The 20,808-nt window shown below is 64.0% G+C and overlaps 10 protein-coding genes across 10 annotated transcripts; 3 read left to right on the top strand and 7 right to left on the bottom strand.

Annotated features, from left to right (window-relative positions):
- Window positions 1-6: 6 nt before the first annotated feature.
- Window positions 7-1,953, bottom strand: cyp15 (peptidylprolyl isomerase; the record flags this gene model as incomplete). The annotated part of the gene is made up of 1 exon (XM_060265488.1): window positions 7-1,953. One exon carries the CDS (start codon window positions 1,951-1,953, stop codon window positions 7-9), a length of 1,947 nt encoding a protein of 648 aa, XP_060121471.1.
- A 35-nt stretch (window positions 1,954-1,988) lies between these two features.
- Window positions 1,989-3,640, bottom strand: CCT5 (T-complex protein 1 subunit epsilon; the record flags this gene model as incomplete). The annotated part of the gene is made up of 2 exons (XM_060265489.1): window positions 1,989-3,084; window positions 3,108-3,640. 2 exons carry the CDS (start codon window positions 3,638-3,640, stop codon window positions 1,989-1,991), a joined length of 1,629 nt encoding a protein of 542 aa, XP_060121472.1.
- A 141-nt stretch (window positions 3,641-3,781) lies between these two features.
- On the bottom strand, window positions 3,782-4,705 carry MJAP1_001535 (uncharacterized protein; the record flags this gene model as incomplete). Its single annotated transcript, XM_060265490.1, has 2 exons — window positions 3,782-4,247; window positions 4,272-4,705. The coding sequence occupies 2 exons, from the start codon at window positions 4,703-4,705 to the stop codon at window positions 3,782-3,784; spliced, it is 900 nt and encodes a 299-aa protein (XP_060121473.1).
- A 66-nt stretch (window positions 4,706-4,771) lies between these two features.
- On the bottom strand, window positions 4,772-7,892 carry UFD2 (RING-type E3 ubiquitin transferase; the record flags this gene model as incomplete). The annotated part of the gene is made up of 2 exons (XM_060265491.1): window positions 4,772-7,798; window positions 7,821-7,892. The coding sequence occupies 2 exons, from the start codon at window positions 7,890-7,892 to the stop codon at window positions 4,772-4,774; spliced, it is 3,099 nt and encodes a 1,032-aa protein (XP_060121474.1).
- A 62-nt stretch (window positions 7,893-7,954) lies between these two features.
- Window positions 7,955-9,292, top strand: ALG1 (chitobiosyldiphosphodolichol beta-mannosyltransferase; the record flags this gene model as incomplete). Its single annotated transcript, XM_060265492.1, has 1 exon — window positions 7,955-9,292. The coding sequence occupies one exon, from the start codon at window positions 7,955-7,957 to the stop codon at window positions 9,290-9,292; it is 1,338 nt and encodes a 445-aa protein (XP_060121475.1).
- Window positions 9,293-9,332: 40 nt separating this feature from the next.
- MJAP1_001538 (uncharacterized protein) lies at window positions 9,333-11,750 on the bottom strand (the record flags this gene model as incomplete). Its single annotated transcript, XM_060265493.1, has 4 exons — window positions 9,333-9,344; window positions 9,373-10,433; window positions 10,456-10,798; window positions 10,821-11,750. The coding sequence occupies 4 exons, from the start codon at window positions 11,748-11,750 to the stop codon at window positions 9,333-9,335; spliced, it is 2,346 nt and encodes a 781-aa protein (XP_060121476.1).
- Window positions 11,751-11,786: 36 nt separating this feature from the next.
- YKU80 (ATP-dependent DNA helicase yku80) lies at window positions 11,787-16,614 on the top strand (the record flags this gene model as incomplete). Its single annotated transcript, XM_060265494.1, has 9 exons — window positions 11,787-11,921; window positions 11,944-11,998; window positions 12,021-12,164; window positions 12,187-13,846; window positions 13,869-14,010; window positions 14,035-14,440; window positions 14,463-15,298; window positions 15,321-15,609; window positions 15,632-16,614. The coding sequence occupies 9 exons, from the start codon at window positions 11,787-11,789 to the stop codon at window positions 16,612-16,614; spliced, it is 4,650 nt and encodes a 1,549-aa protein (XP_060121477.1).
- Window positions 16,615-16,628: 14 nt separating this feature from the next.
- On the bottom strand, window positions 16,629-17,660 carry ETF1 (Electron transfer flavoprotein alpha-subunit; the record flags this gene model as incomplete). Its single annotated transcript, XM_060265495.1, has 1 exon — window positions 16,629-17,660. One exon carries the CDS (start codon window positions 17,658-17,660, stop codon window positions 16,629-16,631), a length of 1,032 nt encoding a protein of 343 aa, XP_060121478.1.
- Window positions 17,661-17,775: 115 nt separating this feature from the next.
- Window positions 17,776-19,658, bottom strand: MJAP1_001541 (uncharacterized protein; the record flags this gene model as incomplete). The annotated part of the gene is made up of 3 exons (XM_060265496.1): window positions 17,776-19,248; window positions 19,271-19,410; window positions 19,481-19,658. 3 exons carry the CDS (start codon window positions 19,656-19,658, stop codon window positions 17,776-17,778), a joined length of 1,791 nt encoding a protein of 596 aa, XP_060121479.1.
- An 86-nt stretch (window positions 19,659-19,744) lies between these two features.
- On the top strand, window positions 19,745-20,794 carry MJAP1_001542 (uncharacterized protein; the record flags this gene model as incomplete). The annotated part of the gene is made up of 2 exons (XM_060265497.1): window positions 19,745-20,425; window positions 20,474-20,794. 2 exons carry the CDS (start codon window positions 19,745-19,747, stop codon window positions 20,792-20,794), a joined length of 1,002 nt encoding a protein of 333 aa, XP_060121480.1.
- Window positions 20,795-20,808: the final 14 nt, after the last annotated feature.

Here is a 20,808-nt window from a genome sequence, read left to right on the forward strand (position 1 = left end):
TGGAGGCTAATTGCCCAGCGAGACACTCAGGATTTCGATCGGCTCTTCGGGCCGGTCGCCGCGGCGTTTCTTGCAGTGCTCGATCTGGTGGATGACATCGAGGCCGGCGGTCGCCTGTCCGAACACGGTATGCTTGTCATCGAGCCACGGTGTAGGCACGGTCGTAATAAAGAACTGCGAGCCGTTGGTATTCGGCCCCGCGTTCGCCATGCTCAATGTGTAGGGCTTGTCGTGGCGCAGTTCCGGCGTGAACTCGTCTTCAAACTCTTTGCCCCAAAGACTCTCTCCTCCGGTGCCGTCGCCCAGAGGGTCTCCGGTCTGGAGCATGAACTTTTTAATGACGCGGTGAAAGATGACGCCATCGTAGTACTTTTTCTTGGCGAGCCCCACAAAGTTTTCCACCGTCTTGGGCACCAGATCAGGGTACAGTTTGAGCTGGATATCGCCGAGTGTCGTGTGCAACGTCGCATTGTTGGCCACGACGCGCTTCCTGGCTGCCGGCACGGTGCTTGCAACCGCCTGCTCCTCGCGCGTGGGCTTCTCGTTGAACACGTCGCGGTCCGAGCCGCTGAGCTTGGAGTTGGGGTCGCTCTCCGGCTCGCTGCGCGTAAACATGTAGAAGCGGCCCCGCTTGAAAGCCGAGCAGAACAGCGTCGGGTCCTGCTCGGCCTTTTGCACGAGCGGGTTCTCGGACGCGGCAAGATCGATGCTCGTCGGGTTCTTCTTGTCCGGAATGCCCTGGTACATGGACAAATGCAGAAAGCGCATCGTCTCGTCCTTGCCCAGGAGGCGGCACACCTTGTTCGACTTGAGGTTCACGACCTTGATGCCAAACATGGTGCCGTAGAGCAAAAAGTTTCCGCTCTCGTCAAAGATGGCATTGGCTGTGCCCGCGCCGGTCGCGTTCAGCGTCGCGTCAGCGAGACCGCTGAGCGCGGTCGCGTCGAGCTCGCGCTCGACTGCAAGGCGGCGCCCAAACTCCATGTCGTCGAGCTGGTACGCGGCTGTGCCTGCCTGCTGCATCTCTTGCACAGCCGTGAGCGACTCGTCGTACTTGCGCAGGAGCTTGCCCTTGGCAAACGAAAAGACGCGCACCTGGCGATCGCATGCGGACGTCGTGACAAACTGCGAATAATCATGCGAGAAGGTGAGCGTCGTCGGTGCGGAGCGCGTCTTTTTGAACTCGAACAGATCCGTGGACGACTTGAGGGAAAAGAGCCCCGGGGGCACCTGGTAGGGCTCGGTCGGCTGCCAGTACTCGACCATGCCGCCAACGTCGGCCGACACCACACAGTCGCTCGGCTCGTGGTAGGCGAGCAGGTGGCACGGCTGGCGGTGCATGTGCGTCACGGTATCCGTCGGCGTGCCGTCGCCCCGCCCGTCGTAGAAGCGGACCGAGGTGCTATTCTCTTCGGCGATGGCGAGCACCAAATCGGCGCTGCCGCGGCGATGCACCCAGCAGCAGGCGCGGGGGGTATATGGGAGGTCGATCATGTTGATCAGGTCAAAGTTGAGCACATCAAACACCTTGACCGAGCCGTCGGCAGCGATCGTCGCAAAGTACGCGCCGTCCGCCGACGTGCATACGTTGACGACCATCGCGACGTGCGCGCGGTAGTGCTTGACGAACTCGATGCCGCTCGTCTGCTTTTTCCAAAACTTGACGTGCCCGTCGATCGACGTCGTCACCACAAATGCGGTGTGCGGCGTCACAGACACAAAGTTGATCGTGTCGCGGTGCATCAGCGACTTGTAGTAGCGGTCTGCGCTCGGCAGCTGGTCGAGGTACAGGCGCTCGTACTGCAGCGTCTTGCGGCGCTTGCTCTTTTCCGCCTCTGCAGCACTCTCTGTCCCCGCCTGCACAGGCATAGGGCCCATTTCATCGTCGGAGCTCTCGTCGAGCGGCTCCGCGCTGCGCGGCCGCTTCGGCGCTGCGCTCGTCGCCTCGGTCATGGAGGTGGAGAAGATTGGTAAGCAACCTACTAGGCCTACATATCCAGTGCGTGCTGCTCGATCACGTCGTCGATCTTGAGCACGGCGCGGACGAGCTGCGCGGCGAGGAGGAACTGCTGGCGCTTGGAGACGAGCGGGTCAAAGACGCGGCACTCCTTCATGTCGTTGTCACCGACGCCCATGCAGTCGACGCCGAAACGCGCGTTCTTCTCGTTGACTTGCCGCGACTTGACCACCGCCAAGTTCTCGATGGGCGCCAGGCCGCTGTTTTCGGCGAGCGCCAGGGGGATCGCGTCCAGGGCTTGCGCAAACGCACGCATCGCGTACTGCTCAATCGTCGCAATCTCGTCGGCGGTGCGCGACACGGCAATCGACGCGCAGATCTCGGCAGCGCCGCCGCCGTACACCACGCGGTTATCCTTCACGAGGCTGCGGACGACGCACATGGCGTCGTGCAGCGCACGCTTCGCCTCGTCGATGATCATCTTGTTCGAGCCGCGGAGGAAGGCCGTAACCGCGCGCGAGTTGGCGCACTCTTCAATCACCAGCATGCGGTCGCGCGTCGTGCCAAAGCTGACCTCCTTGACGAGGCCCGCGTGGCCTAGCTTGTCGGCAGAGAGGTCCTCGAAGCGCGGCACGATGCGACCGTTCGTCGCAATGGCAATCAGCTCGAGTTCGGGACCGCCCACCCAGCGGACGGCCGGCAGCTCGTGCTGAAGCAGCAGGTGGTTCGCCTCGTCATCAAAGCCCCACTGGCACACGACGAGGTTCGCGCCGCAGTCCTTGATCTTTTGAATCATGCCCTCAAACGTTTTGCGCTCGTACTCCTCGAGACGGCGGTACTCTTCGACGGAGCTAATGTCGAGCTTGTGCTTCGTCTTGGGACGCGGGGGCTCGAGCGGGCATGTGAGGATGGCGATGCGCGCGTCGCGGATCTCACGCGGCATCTGCGGGTGGGACATATCCTTGTCGATCACCACGCCGTGCACGAGCGCCGAGTCCTCGAGCGAGCCGCCGACCTTGCCGTCGACCTTGATCAGCTCAAAGTCCACGTCGCGGCGCTCGAGGTCCGCGACGCTGAGCACTGCGTCGATCGCGATGCGCGCAAACTTGTCGGACGCCTTGGAGACGCTGTGTGAGTAGAGTCAACGTACATTTTGCTTCCGAGACACGTCTTGGCGACCTTGAGCAGCTCGTCGATGTGCTCGCGGGTAAACTCGACCTTGTCGGCGGTCTTTTCGAGCTCGGCGACGGCAATGTCGCACGCGCGCTCAAAGCCGTCGGCGATGCGGATCGGGTGGATACCGCGGTCGATCAGCGCCTCGGACTGCTCGAGGAGCGCACCGGCCAGGACCACGACGCCGGTCGTACCGTCGCCAATCTCGTCGTCCTGGCTCTTGGAGAGCTCCACGAGCAGCTTGGCAATCTGGTGCTCCAGCTCCATGTTCGACATGATCGTCGCACCGTCGTTCGTGACTTGGATATCGCCGTCGGGGCTGATCAGAATCTTGTCGAGACCGCGCGGACCAAGCGAGGTGCGCACAATGTTGGACACGGTGCGCGCCGCCTGGATATGGTCCTTGATCGCCTGCGTGCCTTGCGCACGCGTCTTCTTTCCCTGCTCACGCACGACAATGAACGGATTGCCGTACTCATCCTGCGCGTACGCCACCTGAGGTTCCGCCATCTTCGCAGCGGGCAGAGTGCGACGCGCCGCTTTTCGTCGGCCGTGACCCAACATGTTTTTCCTCTCCTGCTAGGTCTATGTGGAGTGTCACGCCCGGCGGCCTGGCGGGCGGCGAACGGCTACAATACACAGGCGCCAGGCTTAGTCCTCCTCCTCCTCGGAGTCGTCGTCGCCCTGCACCTCGGTGTTCTCCTTTTCGACACGGGCCATGAGCTGTGCGAGTTCCTCGTCCTCGACGGCGGACACCGTCTTGGGCTTCATCTTGATCGAAACCTTGCCGTCGCTCTTCTCGATCGACTCGGTGATCTTTTCGAGCGCCTGCTCCAGGAGCGCAATGCCGCCCTGCTTGTCCGTAGAGTGGGTAACAAGAACATAGAGCGGAGGAGCGACCAGCTTGATCTTGATGGGGATCGTTTCGGTGGAGAGCGCCTCGCCAGCGCGCAGCGCCTCCTTCACCGCGTCAATGCCCTCGTAGCCAAAGCAGGACACCTCGACGTCCGCACGGATCTTGACGGGCTGAGGCGTCAGGCGGCGCGCGATGTTCGCCTCGAGCTCGCGGCGCACGTCCTCGTCGATCTGCAGGCCGTCAAAGACCTTGGCAGCTTCGCTGGGGTGAGTCTAGGGTACGTACGTAACGGACAGCTTGAATGCATCGTACGAGTGGCCGTACGTACGGTCGAGCGGCCAGACCACAGTCTCGTACAGCTCCTCAATCGGGCGGCCGAGCTTGCCGGAAACGTGCGCCACAATGCTGTTCACGGCACGCGACTTGGAGTAGCGCTCCTCGCACTTGATCACGTCCTCGGGCGAGACACGGCGCTTAGACAGGTCAATGTAGCCCTTTTCCTTGTCCACACGGAGCACAACGACCACCTCGTTGCGGCCCACACGGATCAGCTTCTGGATACTGCGGATGCGTCGTCGCGACAGCTCGGACAAGAGAATCATGCCCTCGGCGTTGTCGTACTCGAGGAGCTTGACGTATGCACCCATCTCGGCAATCTGCCGGACTTGGCACATCACAATCTCCTCCGTGTCGGGGAGCGGTTTCTCGTAGAATCGCATCGTGGCCAGTCTATCAAAGAAGGTCGCTACGACGCTCCGCACAAAAACGATCTGCTCTCGGCCGAATCACTGCGGCCGCCGGGTGGTGGAGGCCTTGCGCTCCTGCAGGAAGGCCTCGATCTGCGCACGGAGCGCATCGTCGGGCTGCACCTGGTCGAGGGTGAGCGGCATGCGGTTGAAGGGGTCCTTGGAGTCGCTCAGGAGGTGTGCCTTGATCGTAGACCGGTCGAGCACCGTGCGGCTCGAGGGGAGGCGCACCGGGTCGCGCATGATCGTCGCCAGCAGAGGGTCGAGGAACTCGTCGGGGACATCGCCCAGGTCCTCTTCCTCGTCGGCGTCTGCCTGTTTGACGCGCTCGACACGATCGACAAGCGACGCAAGCGCGTCAATGTCGGGCGGGCTCTTGAGCATGTGCCGGTGCGCAATGCTCGCCGCCTTGGAAAAGGTCTCGCGCGAGTAGCTGCGCCCGTCGCGCGCAATCGCCGTCGCAAACTCATCGTGCGGCGCCAAATTCAAAAAGACCGAGAGGATCTCACTGAGCAGGCTGCGCGGGTCGAAACCGACCTTTTTGGGGTCCTTTACCTTGAGTTCCTGGCAGCGGGGACCGACCAGCAAATCCAGGTTGTAGTCGAGCATCGCCGCAAGGCGGTCGACAATTTCGGGCGTCATGAACGACGCACTGGTCTCAGCCGTAAACTTGATCAGGAGCCGCAGGAACTCGTGGCCGAGGCCGAGGTCGCTGCGGATCTGTCCTTGGATACTGCGCATGATCCCTTCGTGCTCCTGGCGCTCTTCGGCCGTACGCTCCTCCCACGAAGCGCGGTCGTCGACCTCAACCTGCTTGGCGTGCAGCTCCACGAGCTTGTCGAGTGCATCGTCCAGCAAGAACGTGACGTCGTTCATCAGCCGGTTGATAAAGATGGTAAACTCGGTGGGGAACTGCGTCGCTTGCTGGTAGAGGTGCTTCTTGTGGTCAGGGTTGGTCCAGATCTCCTTAAAGATCTGCACGAGGTGGTAGCGGATATTGAACTTGTCGTAAAACTGCGAGTTGGATCCGGTGCTCTCTGCATCGATCCAAAAGGCAATCAGCGCAGGCACGAGATGCTGCAGCGCAAGAGGGTGGCTGTTGATCGTGTCGCCCAGCACACCCGACTTGTACGGGCCGTAGGGCATCACATTGTAAGAGAGCATCTCGGCGAGCTTGGCTTTCAAAAAGGGGTTCCGAATCCACCACCCAGAAGACAAGAACGTCGTACAGAACGCCACAACGCTGTTCTTTGCACTCTCGTCGAGCACGTCGGGCTTGCGGCGCGCATAAAAGAGGATCGTATCGCAAACGTCCTCAAACATGTGCTCGGGCAGCATGCGGAACAGCTCCGACGGCTCCTGCGACAGCGGAAGCGCCACCATCGGCATAGGGTGGGCGTGCTTGTCGTCGCCAAGGCGCACAAGCCACATCATGGTGAAGCTCGTAAACTGGATCACGCGCTGCACAAACTGCGGCGCGAGCAGCTGCGTCTGTGCGGCAAGCACCTCGCCGTGTAGCTTGTCGTACTGCGCCTGCGCCCGCTTGATCACCTGCTCGACACGCGCGCCTTGCGGAAGTGCCTGCCAGTTGCTGCGGTCTGCCTCAAACTCATCGATCCGCTTCTGCAGGCGATCCATCTCTTTTTCGCGGTCATCGACACGCCGGATCGCCTTGCCGAGCGCAAGATTGGTCAGGCGCGTGCCCAAAAAGAAGATCTCGGTGATAAAGTTGGGCGGGGCCGGCGGCGCGGCGCCCGCGGCCATCCACGCCGCCGCGTCCGCCTCGGACGCGTGGATGCGCGTGAGGCTCTGCGTGTCCCAGCGGCGCTGGTACTGCAAGTAGTTCATGTCGATACGGTCAATCTTGGCACAGCTGACATCGACAAACGGCATCGCAAAGCGCAGCACGACATCGTACAGATTGACCATGAACGCATCCGAGGCAATCTCGCGCGCACGCGCCTGCATCGCACCGCGCTTCACGTTGAGCGCGCACGCGTGCCCGACAAACGCAAGTACCTTTTCCCGCGCGCTCGCATCGGAACGCACGAGCGCGTTAAAGATGCGGAAGTTGTTCGACTGCACCACGTCGAGCGCCATGCGGAGCGACTGCATGCTGTTTTCGAGCTCGATCGGCGAGCGCGACTTGGCCTCGGAAAAATGCGACTTGGCCATGTTTGGATAGGCGTCGGCAAAGCACGACAGACGCAGCAGGGGGCCAAAGAGCGACTCGCGTTCGAGCATCGGCGCAGGCACGTTTGGCGAGAAGGAGGCAAAGCCTGGCACGGCCGCCGCAAGCGGGCGGCACTCGAGTGCCGCCACAACAGCCATCTGGATGGGGCGCCAGTCGAGGCCGGCAATCGTCATCCCTTCGCTCTCCTTCGGCGCGGAAGACTGCGCCCGGGGGTCGGCGACGCCAAGCAGGTGCGCAAGCACACTCTGAACGTCGTTGGGATCGACCGGCTGCTCCGCGGCCGGCTCTGGCGTGCTCTGCGGCTCGGAGAGCGCGCCTTTACGGACGCGCTGCACGAGCGCATGCATCGCCACGCCGAGCGTCTCGCCGAGCGTATCCTCCGGCCCGAAACGCGCGACCCAGTCGGCGATAAATTGTGGCGTATCGGCGATACGCGGCGACGCCCACTCGTCGGTCGGTGCATCCGTCTCGTCGTCCATGCCAGCAGTCGATGCGAGGTGCAAGAACGTGGGAACCAGTGCACTCGGCGAGAGCGTCTTGCCGTGTTTTTCGTAGCATGGGAACATGTCAGGCATCTGCACGACAAGGCCTGTGTAGCTCGTGAGCAGGCCCCGCGCATGCTGCAGCGCCTTGAGGCCATGCTCGACGAGCGGCGCCGGCAGCTGCGTACGCGTGCGGCCCTCTGCGTCGCGGCACCGCGTCCACGCATGCACCAGGTAGTCCCAGCTCGTCTCGTTGTTGTATGTCGTATCCTGCGACAGGCGTGCGATCAGGATCCGGTCCGCCATGCCGAGCGACAGACGTACTTCGGCGCCTTCTTCGCGGAGCTCGTCGGCCAAATCGGGCAGATACACATAGTTCGGTTCACTCTCCTGCGTCAGCATACACACGTACCGTCAGCGTGACGTGGAACACGTCGGCGGCCGTCGCCGCCTCCCAGGCCGGCCATACCCCAGCGTCGGCCATCGCAGCACACGTAAGAACGTCACGCCTCCACAGTGCCCGGCCGAAACGCACGGGCATTCACCATGGCGTACAGAGAGGCCGGCGCGGCTGGCGCGGTGCTCGCGGTGCTCCTAGCCTTGCTGCTAGTCTATCGACTGACGCGCGGCGTCGAGAAAAAGTGCGCGGCGGTGGTCGTCGTGGGCGACGTGGGGCGCAGCCCACGTATGTGCTACCACGCGACGAGTCTCGTGCAGCACGGCTGGAAAGTTCGTGTTATCGGCTATTTTGACACGCGTCTCCCCCCTGCGCTCGAAGGGAAAGTTGAGTGCGTTCCGCTCTATAATCCTCCTGCGTTTGTGGCGCGACTGCCCCGTGCGCTCTTTGCACTTGTCGCTCTAATCAAGGTGCCACTCGTCGCCCTCTCGCTGTTCCACGCGCTCGCTGGCCGGGCGTCAGCGCCCGAGGTGGTTGTGGTACAGACGCCGCCTGCGATCCCGTCTCTGCTCGTAGCGCGAATCGCGTGCGTGCTGCGGGGCAGCCGGTTGGTGATCGATTGGCACAACCTCGGCTACACGATTCTCGGGCTGAAGCTCGGCGCGTCGAGCAAGCTCGTGCGCCTCGCAGAGCGCCTCGAACGGTGGTCGGGGCGTCGTGCGGATGCGCACTTCTTTGTTACTAAGGGAATGCGCGATGTACTGGTCAAGAGCTGGGGTCTCCAGGGCACGCCACGCGTCCTGTACGACCGCCCGGGCCAAAACTTTTGCCCCGTGACGCTCCAGGAGCGCGGCAAGCTCCTGACGCGCCTCGCGGACGATATCGGTGACGAAGGGCTCAGGAACGGCCATGCAGTCGTCGTCACCAGCACGTCCTGGACGCCAGACGAGGACATGGATATGCTCCTCGACGCCATGTCCAAGTACGAAGAAACGGCACAGAATCCCCGTATGGCCCTGCCGCCCATTTCGCTGCTAATAACCGGCAAGGGGCCGCTCCGCGATATGTACAAGGCCAAGTTTGCGACTCGTGCCGAGGCGGAAAAGTGGACCAAGGTGAATATGAACACGGCATGGCTCGCGGCCGAGGACTATCCCCGCTTGCTTAGCGCTGCGGATCTCGGCATCTCGCTGCATTCGAGCTCGTCGGGTCTCGACCTTCCGATGAAGGTCGTCGACATGCTCGGTTCTGGCCTGCTCGTGTGCGCGCTCGACTTTCCGTGCCTCAAGGAGCTCGTCCAACCGCGGGTCAATGGCGAAGTGTTCCAGGACTCAAACGGCCTGGCACAGGCCATGGTGCGACTCTTGCAGGGATTCCCGGACGAACACGAGGCAGGCGAGATCGCAGGCAACTTCTTGACGGGGCCGACGCCACGGACCTGGAACGAGAACTGGGATCAGGTCGTGCTGCCACTCCTGCCGTCCTGATGCCCTTGGGCTAGGTACATATTCGCAAGCTCGGTGGGCGTCATAGCACTCTCTGGCACGCGGTCGTCGCGGCGACGCACAAACCGGGGGAAACGCAGTGAGAGGCCGCGGCCGGGCACGGCGAGGTCCTGCGCCGCGGGGTAGGTCGGCGACACGGTAATGTCGGCGCCCCGGATCTCCCACACTTCGCGCGGCGGCCAAAAGACGGGCGGCGTGAGGCCGTTTGTCTCGTACAGCCCGTCATGGTCGTACGAAAGGGGGCGCTGCGCCCGCGCCGAGCCGTACCGCTCGTTCAGCTCTTCGTAAAAGGCGTCGGAAAAACCGCTCATACACTTGCACACCGCCTGGTAGGTGCCCGTCTCGCGATCATGCACGGCAAGCAGGATGGGGCTCCAAAACGCCGCTTTGCGGCCCATACCGTGCCACGCACCGATCGGGACCAGGTCGAGCGCATCGCCAAGGCCAGCGAGGTAGTCTTTCTTGACCTTGAGCCACGCCTCGGTGCGCTTGTCGGGCTCGTAGGTCGCGAGCGGTGCGTCGCGCTCACCGGGCGACCCATCCAGGCTCTTGATCATTATACCTTCGCAGTGGCTTGCGACAGCATCCTGGAAAAAGGACAACACACCTTCCTCGGTCGTGTCTTCGGACGAGGCCGCGCACGCAAAGCCTGCATGCTGCGCCGTACTCGGAAGCGTGGGGGGGAAACGCGTGCGGATCGCATCGCGACGCTCGCGAAGCGGTGCGCCAATCATTGGCGTGCCGTCAAGGTACAGTAGGTCAAAAGCATAGAGGCATACACGGACCTGGACCTGGTCGAGCGACACTTGCTTCCGTGCGCGCCCTGCAAGCGTCTGAAAGGGGAGGAGCGCACCGCTCTCGGACACCGCAACGACCTCGGCATCGAGGATAAAGGACGAGACATGCTCCAAGAGCCGCGCGGCCATCGCGCAAATGTCGGGGTACTTGTCCGTAATCGTCTCGAGATGCCGGCTAAAGATGTGCGTGCCAGATGCGCTTGCATGCAGCTGGATACGCTGGCCATCGTACTTGAACTCACTCACAAACGCGCCGCCGCGCATCGTCGTATGCACCGCGTCGAGCGAGCGCGTAATGCTGCCGAGCATCGGCGTGACGGGGATGCCTGGGTTAGGCAGGGTACGTACCGAGCGCGAGCGACACGTCATCGAGGCCTTCGATGCCTGTAGCGCGTAGCGCATCGACGAGGCCTTGCCAGTTGGGATGCCGCGCGTAGGCTCGCTTGGCGCGTGTCTCGGCGAGCGCAAGGGACTCGTCGTCCTGGGGGCCCGACGCGAGCGCGTACGCACGGGCCAGTGCAGCAAGGATCGTCGTGCGCATCGCGTGGATGCGCAGGTTGGCGCTTAGCGTACGCACAATAAACCGCCGCTCCTCGCCCCGTGCAGCCATCAGCAGGCCACACGCAAGGCTCTGCTTGGCGCTTACCGACTTGGCGCCGGACGCACGCGCAATCGCATGCAGCGTAGTGTACTACATTAGCACAAAAACGTACCACTTTTCCGATCGTCAGCGGCTCGTGCTGTACGAGCTGCGTAACGCCGCGGCACGCCTCGAATGCGACGTCGCCCGCGTCACCATGCGCCTTCCACGTCTTGCGCAGGAACGCGAGGGGTCGGCCAGAGACTTGCATGGTGATTTTCTGCAGAAGCGAGCCACCAAGTCCAAGCTCGAGGCCCGCGTACGACGGCGCAATCTCGTTGCTCATCAGGTAGAGGGCAGCGACCAGCTGCGAGGGTTCATGGTGCAGCACAATGCGCACAAGGTTCGTAAGGATGCGCAGGATCGTGATGCGCGAACGCTCGCCACTCGCACGAGCAAAACCGTGCGCAAAGAGGGCATATGGGACATGCAGCAAAGTATCGCACGGCCAGTGCGCCGTGTCGATGCATGCCGGCTCGAATTCGGCTGGGTCCTGTGTGAGATCCAAGGCGGCGATGCCCGCGTCAAGCTGGCCGACGTCGACCCCGCGGCGTGCCGCTTTGGGGGTATAGGTTGGCGCACTTTGGGTCTCTAGTGCACACTGGGTATCCTCGGCCTGTGCATCTGCGGCAGTCGCTTTGTCCTCGGCCGGCGTGCCGGCAGACGCCACCAGGGACGCATAATGCGCCTTGGACGGCACCCCATTGGTATCCGTCTCTGGCGCATCTGACGGCCCTGGAGCGGGCATACTCCCTTCTTCTGCCCATGCCTCTTGCAGTGCACGCGCCATTGCTTCGTCCGCCTCGATTTGTGCCGTGTCCGAGGCGAGTTGGCGTGCATACGCCTCGTCTTCTGTAACCTGTGTCTTTTTATCGCCATCCTTGGGCGACAGAAACGAAAGGAGCGACGTCTGCGGCGAGCCTGCATGGCTCTGTGTGCGCCGCTTTGGTGTGCGCACCGGCGACCCCGGCGCTCCCCGGCGCTTGGACGGCGTCGTGGGCATGGCCTGTGCGATGTGGAGAAGTTGGCTCTGGACGCGATGGCCTCGTCGTTGGGCCAGCGGACGCTGGTCACGTTCGTGCTCGATGTGTCGGAGCCGATGGGTACAAGTGATGGCGGGCGTTCGCGCCTCGACCGAAGTACGGCGTTTGCATCGCTGCGCGTACTGGAGATGGTAAGTCGCCCTACTCATGCAGATGTTGCGGGGCCTCGCGACGATCAAAGTGTGCCTCATAGCGTATGGTTCCGAACGTATGTCGCCCATCTCACGCAGGAACCAACAACATCGTGCGCCGCAACGGTGTAACCGAAGGATACGAAGGTGTAGATGAAGTGTGGCCGCCGTCGCGGCCGACGCTCGCGACGCTCGAAGTGCTCAGCGCGCTGCGTCCTGCGCGACGCGCGACGCGCTGTGACCGTACGTGTTTGAACTAATGCAGCCCTCGACGCGCTTATTGTTGCGATCGTATCCATGGTCGACAAGCAGCACGGCGAGCCGTCGCCGGCGTGGACGCGCATTGTGTATCTCGTGACGCGCGCCGACGTCACGCTCAACACGGCCGACGTCGAGATGATCAAGGCGCGGCTCGCGCAAGAGTCCATCCAGCTGCGCGTGATGGGATTTGATTTCCCCGCGTCGCCGATGCAGGCGCCGAAGCTCGAGGCGCCGCCCACCGTGCCGTGGTTCAACGTGGGATTCTGGCGCACGATGCTTGACGGCCTTCCTCATGCGGCGTACGCGAGCGCCGAAGACGCCGAAGAGCAGGCGCTCCTTCCGAATACACAGCTCGCCAGGTCGGCGCCGACCAGTCTGCAGCTCACGTTTGGGCGTCCGGATGGCGACGAGGCGCACACGCTCTCGATTGCCGTGCAGCTCCTCAAGGCGACCGCGGTGCAGCGCCCCATGACCCAGCGCAAGGTGCTCAAGAAAGAGGACGGCGCGCCACAGGCAGTTGATGCACGCCGCGTCTACTACAAGGTCGCCGACGTACTCCATGCCGAGGACTTGGACCAAGTCAAGCCGCTCCCTGACGAGAGCCACGCGTCGTTCCAGCGCGCCTTTAAGCTCGGCGCGTCGCTCGTGCCGATGCAACATGCGATGGAGGCGCCGCTCGAGACGCACCAAGGCCTCGAGGTGCTGCACTTTGTGCACGCCTCGACCTACCGTCGCGAGTTCCACCTTGGCGAGACGCACTACGTCATCGCGAATCCCAAGTCGCCGCGCGCGCAGATCGCGCTCTCGAGTCTGGTGCAGGCGGCGCTCGTCAAAGACGTGTATATCTTGTGCCGCCTCGTCTCGCGCGAGCACGCGGATCCGAAGCTGTGTGTCCTTGCGCCGCTGGTCGAGCAGGAGATGGACTGCTTCTGCATGACGCGCGTCCCTTTCCGCGAAGACGTGAAGCGCTTCGCCTTCCCTCCTCTGGACCGCGTGCCGACCAAGACCGGGAGCGAATTGACAGAGCACGCGACGATTCCCACCGCGGCGCAGCAGCAGGATATGGATGCGTTTGTCGACGCGATGGATCTCATGGACATGGACCCCGACGGGGACGCCGAGGGCTGGTACGCGCCCCAGCTCAGCTTCAATCCTGCGATCCACGGCGTGAAGAACGCGGTCAAGTGGCGCTTCCTCGCACCGGACAAGACCGAGCTACCCGAGCTGCACCCCGTTCTGCGCCAGTTCCTCGCGACGCCGGACGACGCCGAGGCGCGCGCCCGTCCGGTGCGCGACGCGTGTGCGAATGCGTTTGCGCCGCCGCAGCGCGCCGCCCCGAAACGCGACGCGCCTTCCACGCCGAGCAAGAAGCCGCGCGCCGACTCGGACTCGGACGCGACGCCGGACGAAGACGCACCGGATGTCTCTACGGAATACGTGGCTGTGCCCGACGGACGCATACGCACCGCGCACGCCGTCGACGATTTCGAGGCGCTCGTGTACAGTACCGAGGCTGTGACGGAGACGTGCAATGCGATGCAGCAAGTGCTCTTTGCCCTTATTGCACAGAACCCATCGGCCTCCCAATTTCCCGCCATCTGCCGCGCCTTGCATGCATACCGCGCGGCAGCGATGGAGCTCGAAGAGGCCGTGCCCTTTAACCGGTACGTCGCGCGGCTGACCCAGGTTTTTGCGCAAATGGAAGAAGCGCGTGCTCGCTATGGTCCCTGCGCTATGGGACGACGCACTCCAGCACCGCGAGGATCTCGGCCTGATCACCCACGATCAGGACGCGGCACACCGCTCCGACGTCACGGCGCAGGACGCCGTGCGCTTTGTAGCCTCCACATAGACCATGACGGAGCAGCGGCGCGTCGAGCTGCCCAAGACGGCGCAGCTGCTAGCGTCCGCATGCAATCCGTGCATGGACCTGATTGCGCTGCTGTGCCTGGATAGCGCACCGCCACTCGCGGCGGTCGGTCCACCGGGCCTGACGCCCGCGCAGCTTGCGATGCGCCAAAAGATGCTTGCTTTTCAGGCGCGTCGCCTCGGCGTGACGAACCCAGCGGCAGGCCGCCAGCAGCAGTCTGGCGCGCGCCGTGGGCCCCAGATCAAGCTGGCACTGTGGCGCTCGGGTGCCAAGAGCAACCAGGTCTGGGAGGTGGACGTCGTTCTTCCAAAACGCCTCTTTCCAGAGACGGACGCCAAGGACTTTGCCGAGACGGTGCGCGTCGCACAGGTTTGCTGGAGCCCAAACGGTACGTATTTTGGCTCACACAGGCGAACGACTGGCTGTGCGCTTGTTTGCGATGCGCACAGGCGCCACGTCCGTGCACGCCTCGGCCCTGCTCCTCTATTCCGTGTATGACGGCAGCGTCCTTTATACTCGCACGCTCCCTTATCAGCCGTCAGGCTCGGGCGGCTCGTGCAGCATGCAGTGGATACCTCTGGAGGTGAGTCGCGTGCCGTCGCAAGCGCTCGCGATGCTACAGGCGCTTGCGCCGCTCCCACCGGTCGAAGACGTCCAGGCGCAGCCGGCGCATGTACGCCCGATCCCTGGCGCACGCCATGCGGCTCCGGCCGTGCCGAAACCGAGCGCAGGCATCGCGCAAGGCGACGGAGTCCTTGCGCAGCTCCCTGCACTGGCGCATGCCGCCGACGATGCCGAGACCGTGCAAACGTCGCTTCTCTATGTCTTCGACGATACCGGCGCGCTGTCCGTCTTTTTGGACGGTACCGTGTGCCTTGGTACGTGCGGCGTGCTTGCCGATGCGGTGCTTGTGCACGCCGCACCGCGCCGTGCGGCAGTGCTCGGCACGTCGCTCGCGCAAGTGTCGTTGCCGCTGCACGGCGACCGCCTACTGGCCGTGCACCACCTCGCTCAGCTGAGCACGGCACTGCAGCACGAGCTTGCACATGCAGCAGATGCCGTGCACTGTGCGTCACAGGCGTGGCGCACGCTCGCACGTCCCCGCGCCGCTGAATGGCATACGCATCTCGAGGACCTCGCCAAGCGGTACGCGGTCGACATTGGCCTCGAGCTCATGACGCTCGTCATGACCGGGCGCGCGGCGCCTGCATCCGAGCAGCTGCTGTTGCACAATCTAACGGAAGGCGTACGTTTTTCTACTTACACAGACGACGATTGCCATGGAGCAAGACGCACGCCGTGGCCTCAAGCTTATTCGGCGGTACGCTGGCACGACGCTTGTGCCGGCATGTGAGCACATGCTCATCTTGCTCCAGGAACTGCAAGGATGTGCACAGTGGCCCGAGCGCTTTGCGTCGTTCTTGGGCCAGGCCGATGTCGAGCTTGCGCAGCTCGTTGGCGACGTGCAGACATGCCATGCCGTTGCGATCGCTCTGCAAGAGCAGACGGAGCGCGAGCTACTGGCCCTCGACGAGTTTTACAAGTGGTGGCGCATGGGTACGTCGCTGAACTCACGCAGAACAAGACCGGCAGGAGCGGCTCAAGTCCGAAGAGGCGCCGCATGTCATTACCTCGCACGACACGCTCACGGTGCTCGAGCTGCTGCGCCGCGGCTTTCTCTCGCCGGAGCTCGACGCGCTGCTTGGCGCGCCCGAGCCGCCGAAGCGCGATGCGGACATGTCGGCGGACGACTCGAACGTCGCGCCGCCGATCACCGACGTCGGCGAAGTCGTGTACAGCGCGCCGAGCGAGACCCCGCCGCCGAGCGCAGCCGCAGTGCGCGATACGATCGCGTGGCTGGAGAACGGCGCGCCCGACCGTCCGGCGGACGGCAACGTGTATGCCGTTCCCCAGCTCTTTTCCGAGCCCGAGTCGCGTTTTCACGGCCCACGCACGCTGCCTGGCGATGCACGGGCGCTTGCTGAGCGTTTCGAAGGCGTGAGTGCACGCCTTGCGTCGCTCCTTTCCAACGCACTTGGTCAGACCCTCGAGCATGTGAGCAGCGCCGAGCATGCGCTTCCCCTCGGTGACGTGTTGTGCCGCGATGATACCCTGTGCTCCCTGCCGCCCGACACGCCCCGCACGCAGCTGCACCCCCAGCTCGTGCGCAGCGACGGGCCGTATGCGGTGCTTTCCGACGCGGAGGCCAGCCGGCTGCATGTACTGCACACCGATGAAACCGAGGTACGTGTCGTGGACGTGGCGCTGCCGCCGTGGCGTGGTGCGGCGGTGCGCATGGTCGATGTAGCGTGGCTCCGGCCTGGGCACCTGCTTGTCCTCGGCACGACCGGCGCCTTTTTCCTCGGCGTGCTCGCGGTGGACGACCCTCATGCGTGGCGCGATGTGGTCCCACTAGCGTGGCACGACCTGACAAAAGAGCGCGAGGCGATCGAGCCGAGCCGCCTTGCGGTGCGCCGCGCGTCAGACACGCTTGCCGTGCTCGGAAGCGACCAGCGGACGCTTGCGCACTATGCGCTTCCTCTCCCGAGTGACGCGATGTAGCTATACACCTATTTCTAGAGCTTCTCGGTGAGCTCCGGCACAGCCTCGTAGAGGTCGGCCACCAGGCCCAGGTCGGCCACCTGGAAGATGGGCGCCTCGGGGTCCTTGTTGATCGCGACGATCGTCTTGCTGTCCTTCATACCAGCCAGGTGCTGGATGGCACCGCTGATACCCACAGCAACGTACAGCTCAGGGGCAACGATCTTACCGGTCTGGCCGACCTGCAGCGCGTTGTCCGCGTAGCCGGCGTCGACGGCGGCACGCGAGGCACCGACGGCGGCCTTGAGCTTGTCGGCGAGCGGCTCAATGTACTTGGAGAAGCCCTCGGCGGACTTGAGCGCACGGCCACCCGACACGACGCGCGCGGCGGTGCCGAGGTCGGGGCGGGTCGACTCGTTGATCTTCTCCTCGAGGAACTTGGTGAGCTCCTCGGGGCTGCCGACGTCCACGTCCTCGACAGAGGCGCTGCCGCCCTCGGTCGAGGCGGCATCAAAGGCGGTGCCACGGACGGTCACCACCTTGATCTTGTCCGTGGACTTGACGGTAGCGAGCGCGTTACCGGCGTAGATAGGGCGGACAAAGGTGTCCTCGCCGTCGACCTGGATAATGTCCGAGATCTGCGAAGCGTCAATCAGCGCCGAAGCACGGGGAATAACGTCACGGCCAATGGCGGTGTGACCAGCGACAAGGTGCGTGTAGCTGTTCGATTCGACGAGCGACTTGAGGAGGGGCGCAATGGGCTCCGAGAGCTGGTTGGCAAAGGCATCCGAGGAGCCGACAAGCACCTTGGCAAGGCCAGAGACCTTGGCAGCCTTCTCACCGACAGCCTTGGCGTCCTTCGAGCTGCCGAGGACGATGCCGTGGATGTCACCACCGAGCTTCGTCGCGGCGGTCAGCGCCGAGAGCGAGGCCGGGTTGATCTCGCCATTCTTGTGCTCGAGGTACACAAGCGTGTTAGCAAGACGCGACGAAGAAGTAGCAAACGTGCGCAGCGAAGTGCGGGGGAGACCCTGCAGGGTCAGACGCGAGGCACGGGCAGCAAGCATGGTGGCAGTTCTAGAACACGACCCTGGCCATCCCCCGGGCGCTTGCGGAGACGATCGGACCGGGACTACACGTGACCTATGCATGAAATCGATCGCGCACAGACCAACCACGTGGCTAGCGGCGGGGCTTGCCGGCGCGGCGCGCGGTGCTCAGCTTGTGCGAGGCGAAGCGCAGCGCCGGCTGCGCGTTCTCCGACTGCGAGCGGGAGAGCGGGCGCGCGGAGGGTGCGGTGGAGGAGGAATGGCTCCGGGTGCGCTGCATGCGTGCCGCGGCACGATCCGCGGCTTTCTTGGCCTGCGTCGCTGCCTCGACGTGGTGCGTGTGCGTGTGCCAGGAATGGCGCGCCCTGTGTGCTTCCAGCGGGTCTTTAGATGCGTCGCAAGGCGCGCACAGGCCAAGCGCCGCTTGCTGGACGTCGCCTTGGATCCACACGTCAAACGTCCCGCTCCACTCGCGCGCGGCCGCGGGGAAGTCGTAGTTCAGATAGACGGTACGGATCGGCGACGTGACGCTGTCGTCGGCAGCGCCATCGCGCGCACGGCACGCCTTGGCAAACTCGCGCACGATACGTTTCGTGCCGGGGACCTTGAGACTCGTACCCGCGACAATGAGCAGGTCCGGCGGCAATGGCTTCAGGCGCGTTTTCGGCTTTTGCACCACGGGCGGCGGAGCCTGCGCCGCGGGCTCGGGCTTCGGCGGCGCATCCACGGAGGGCTGCGGCGCAGGGCTTGCTTTCTCGTCCTTGGGCGCCTCGGCACTCGGCGCATCGTCGAAAAAGGCTCCGCCCAGTACCGAGTCCGCACTGAGCTCGTCGGCGTTCATGGAGAGGTCGCCCACCTCTTCGTCTTCCTCCTTGAGCGCGGGCTGCACCGGAGCCGCGAGACTCTGCGTACGCAGTGCCATAGCCTGCTCTCTCCGGACACGCGCGCGCTCTTCCGAGGGCGTCTCGGGCACCATGGGCTCATTGGGATCGCGCAGGCCCAGGAGATCGCGCTCGACGCACGCTCCGACGCGCTCCGCCGTGTCGTTTTCGCCATTGTACAAGACCACATCGACCTTCATGCGGCCCACGCCCCGTGACCGCAGGCCGGCCGCGGTGCGCAGATCGTCCGCTGCCTCGCACTGCTCGCACCACACCGGCAGGCCGGCGCGCATCTGCTCCAGCGCAGTCTGCGCCTTTTGCGTCTCAGTACCAAGCGGCAGCGTATAAGAGCACAGCGCGCAGCTCAGCGTCGAGAGGCTGCCGTGCAGAGGGATCGCACGCGGAAACAGAGGCTTGACCTTTTCCTGCGTGCCTGAGACGCCCATAAGGACCGAGTCGGACTGTGAGCGTGCAAACGCCTTGCTGCGCTGCGGCATGCGTTTCCGCTTCCCGGCCGCCTCTGCCTCGTGATCCTCGTCGTGGAACCCAAAGCTGAGCCCTGCCTTGGCCTCGAGCCCGTCGATGTTTTGCGTATAGACGCGCTGCAGGCGCCCTTCCTCGTCAAGGCGCTTTAGCAGGCGGTGGAAGAGCGTCGGCTGCGCGGCATCGGCCATATCCTTGAGCTCGGCCATCATGGTATAGAAGAGCGCGGTAGAACTTTCCGACTAGGTCAGCGTCGTAACATACATTAAACAAACGTGCGTCAAACAAGTCCTTGCCACTCGAGAGGCCTGCATCAGGATACCGCTCCTTGAGCTTGGTAAACAGCCCGGACGCCGAGCGAAAGTCGGGGATATTCGCAGGCGACGAGACCGAGATGCCCGCACCTGTGTCAGCCTCAGCACATACCGCATACGACCGCGATGCGGCGCGCCTGGCGGGTCGCGAGGTAAACACGCCCCAGGTCGAGCTCGACCTCGTGCGACACGCGCGCATACGCCGGCAGATGAATATCCGGCGGTGGCTCGCATGTCAAATTCTTCTCTGTGTGCGTCTTTTCCGCTTTGTGCGCTTGTGACGGGCCCGCAGTACGCGCAGGCGCCTCGCCTTGCGCCGGAAGACGCACGACCAGCATGCTCTGTTGTTTCCTCCACGCGCAGCGCTCGCCTCCACGTTCGTTAACACGTGACCTACGTGGAGCGTGCACGACTCTGCACCACCATGGCGAGCAAGCAACTGCCCGCGCTCCCGACGCAGCCCTCGGCGAACCACCCGTACCGTGCGTCGATGGCTCCGTCGTTGCCTCCGGTAGAGCTTTCGCCGCCGTTTCCACAGACGGCGCCGCACGGCTTTAGCGCGTCGGAGAACGACGTATCCCTGGTCCGTCCTCCTGGCGCGCCGGCCGGCCAGCACGCACCGACGTCACGGGCGGTTCCCTACCTCGGCAAGAGCTTCTATCTTGCACCGCGTGCGCATTTTGGCAGTGAGCGTGCGGACGAAGTGATTCGGCCCGAGCCCGCTCGACCGAATGTGCGCTCGACGTGGGCGGGCGGCCGCCCAGCGCACGGCGCTCCGGCGCCGTTCCTGGTGGGCCAAGGCGCGCCGGTGCGCGCGCAGGTCGCGCCGCCAACCACGCAGCCGCTCACGACCGGAGGCGTGCCGACTTCGCCCAAGATGCGCGTTCCTGTGCCGCCAGTGCCCGCGGCGCCTGTGGCTCCTGCCGCGGCGCCTGCCTCGTCTCCTGCGCCGCCCGCCACTGCGCGTGCACCGGTCGCCGTCCGGGCGGCCGCCCCGGTCGCGGCTGCAACCGCCGATCCCTGCGATGTGGACCATGCGGCAGTGGAACCGCCTATCTCCGCCGTGGCTGCTACGGGCCTCGTGCAGCCGTGCGTAATGATCGAGGTATGTGATCTGTATTTACGCTAGTATTGCGACCGCTGTCGCTGGCAGCATCGCGCCACTTGGCTGCAAACCGAGCTGTTCCTTACCTTTTCGCAGAAGGATGCGATGGATGGATCGAGCTCGCGTGCGTCAGGCGGCGGGTACCTGGCCAGCACCATGCTAATTCCACGTGCTGCGCCCGAGACCGCAGGCCGCTTTCGTGTGTGGCTGGCGATGCACCCCCATGGTGCAGCGAAGGGCGAGGTATCGGCGCTGCACCTCTTGTGGGACCGCAAAGAACGTGGCGGATTTCCCGAGCTTCCCGAGCTCAAGCGACTGGTTCGCGACAAGATTGCGCCGGAGCAGTCGCTGGGCCATTCGGAGAAGTAGGTATAATATAGGTG

Source organism: Malassezia japonica, chromosome 2, assembly GCF_029542785.1.
Source record: "Malassezia japonica chromosome 2, complete sequence".
In the NCBI taxonomy this organism is placed as follows: domain Eukaryota; kingdom Fungi; phylum Basidiomycota; class Malasseziomycetes; order Malasseziales; family Malasseziaceae; genus Malassezia; species Malassezia japonica.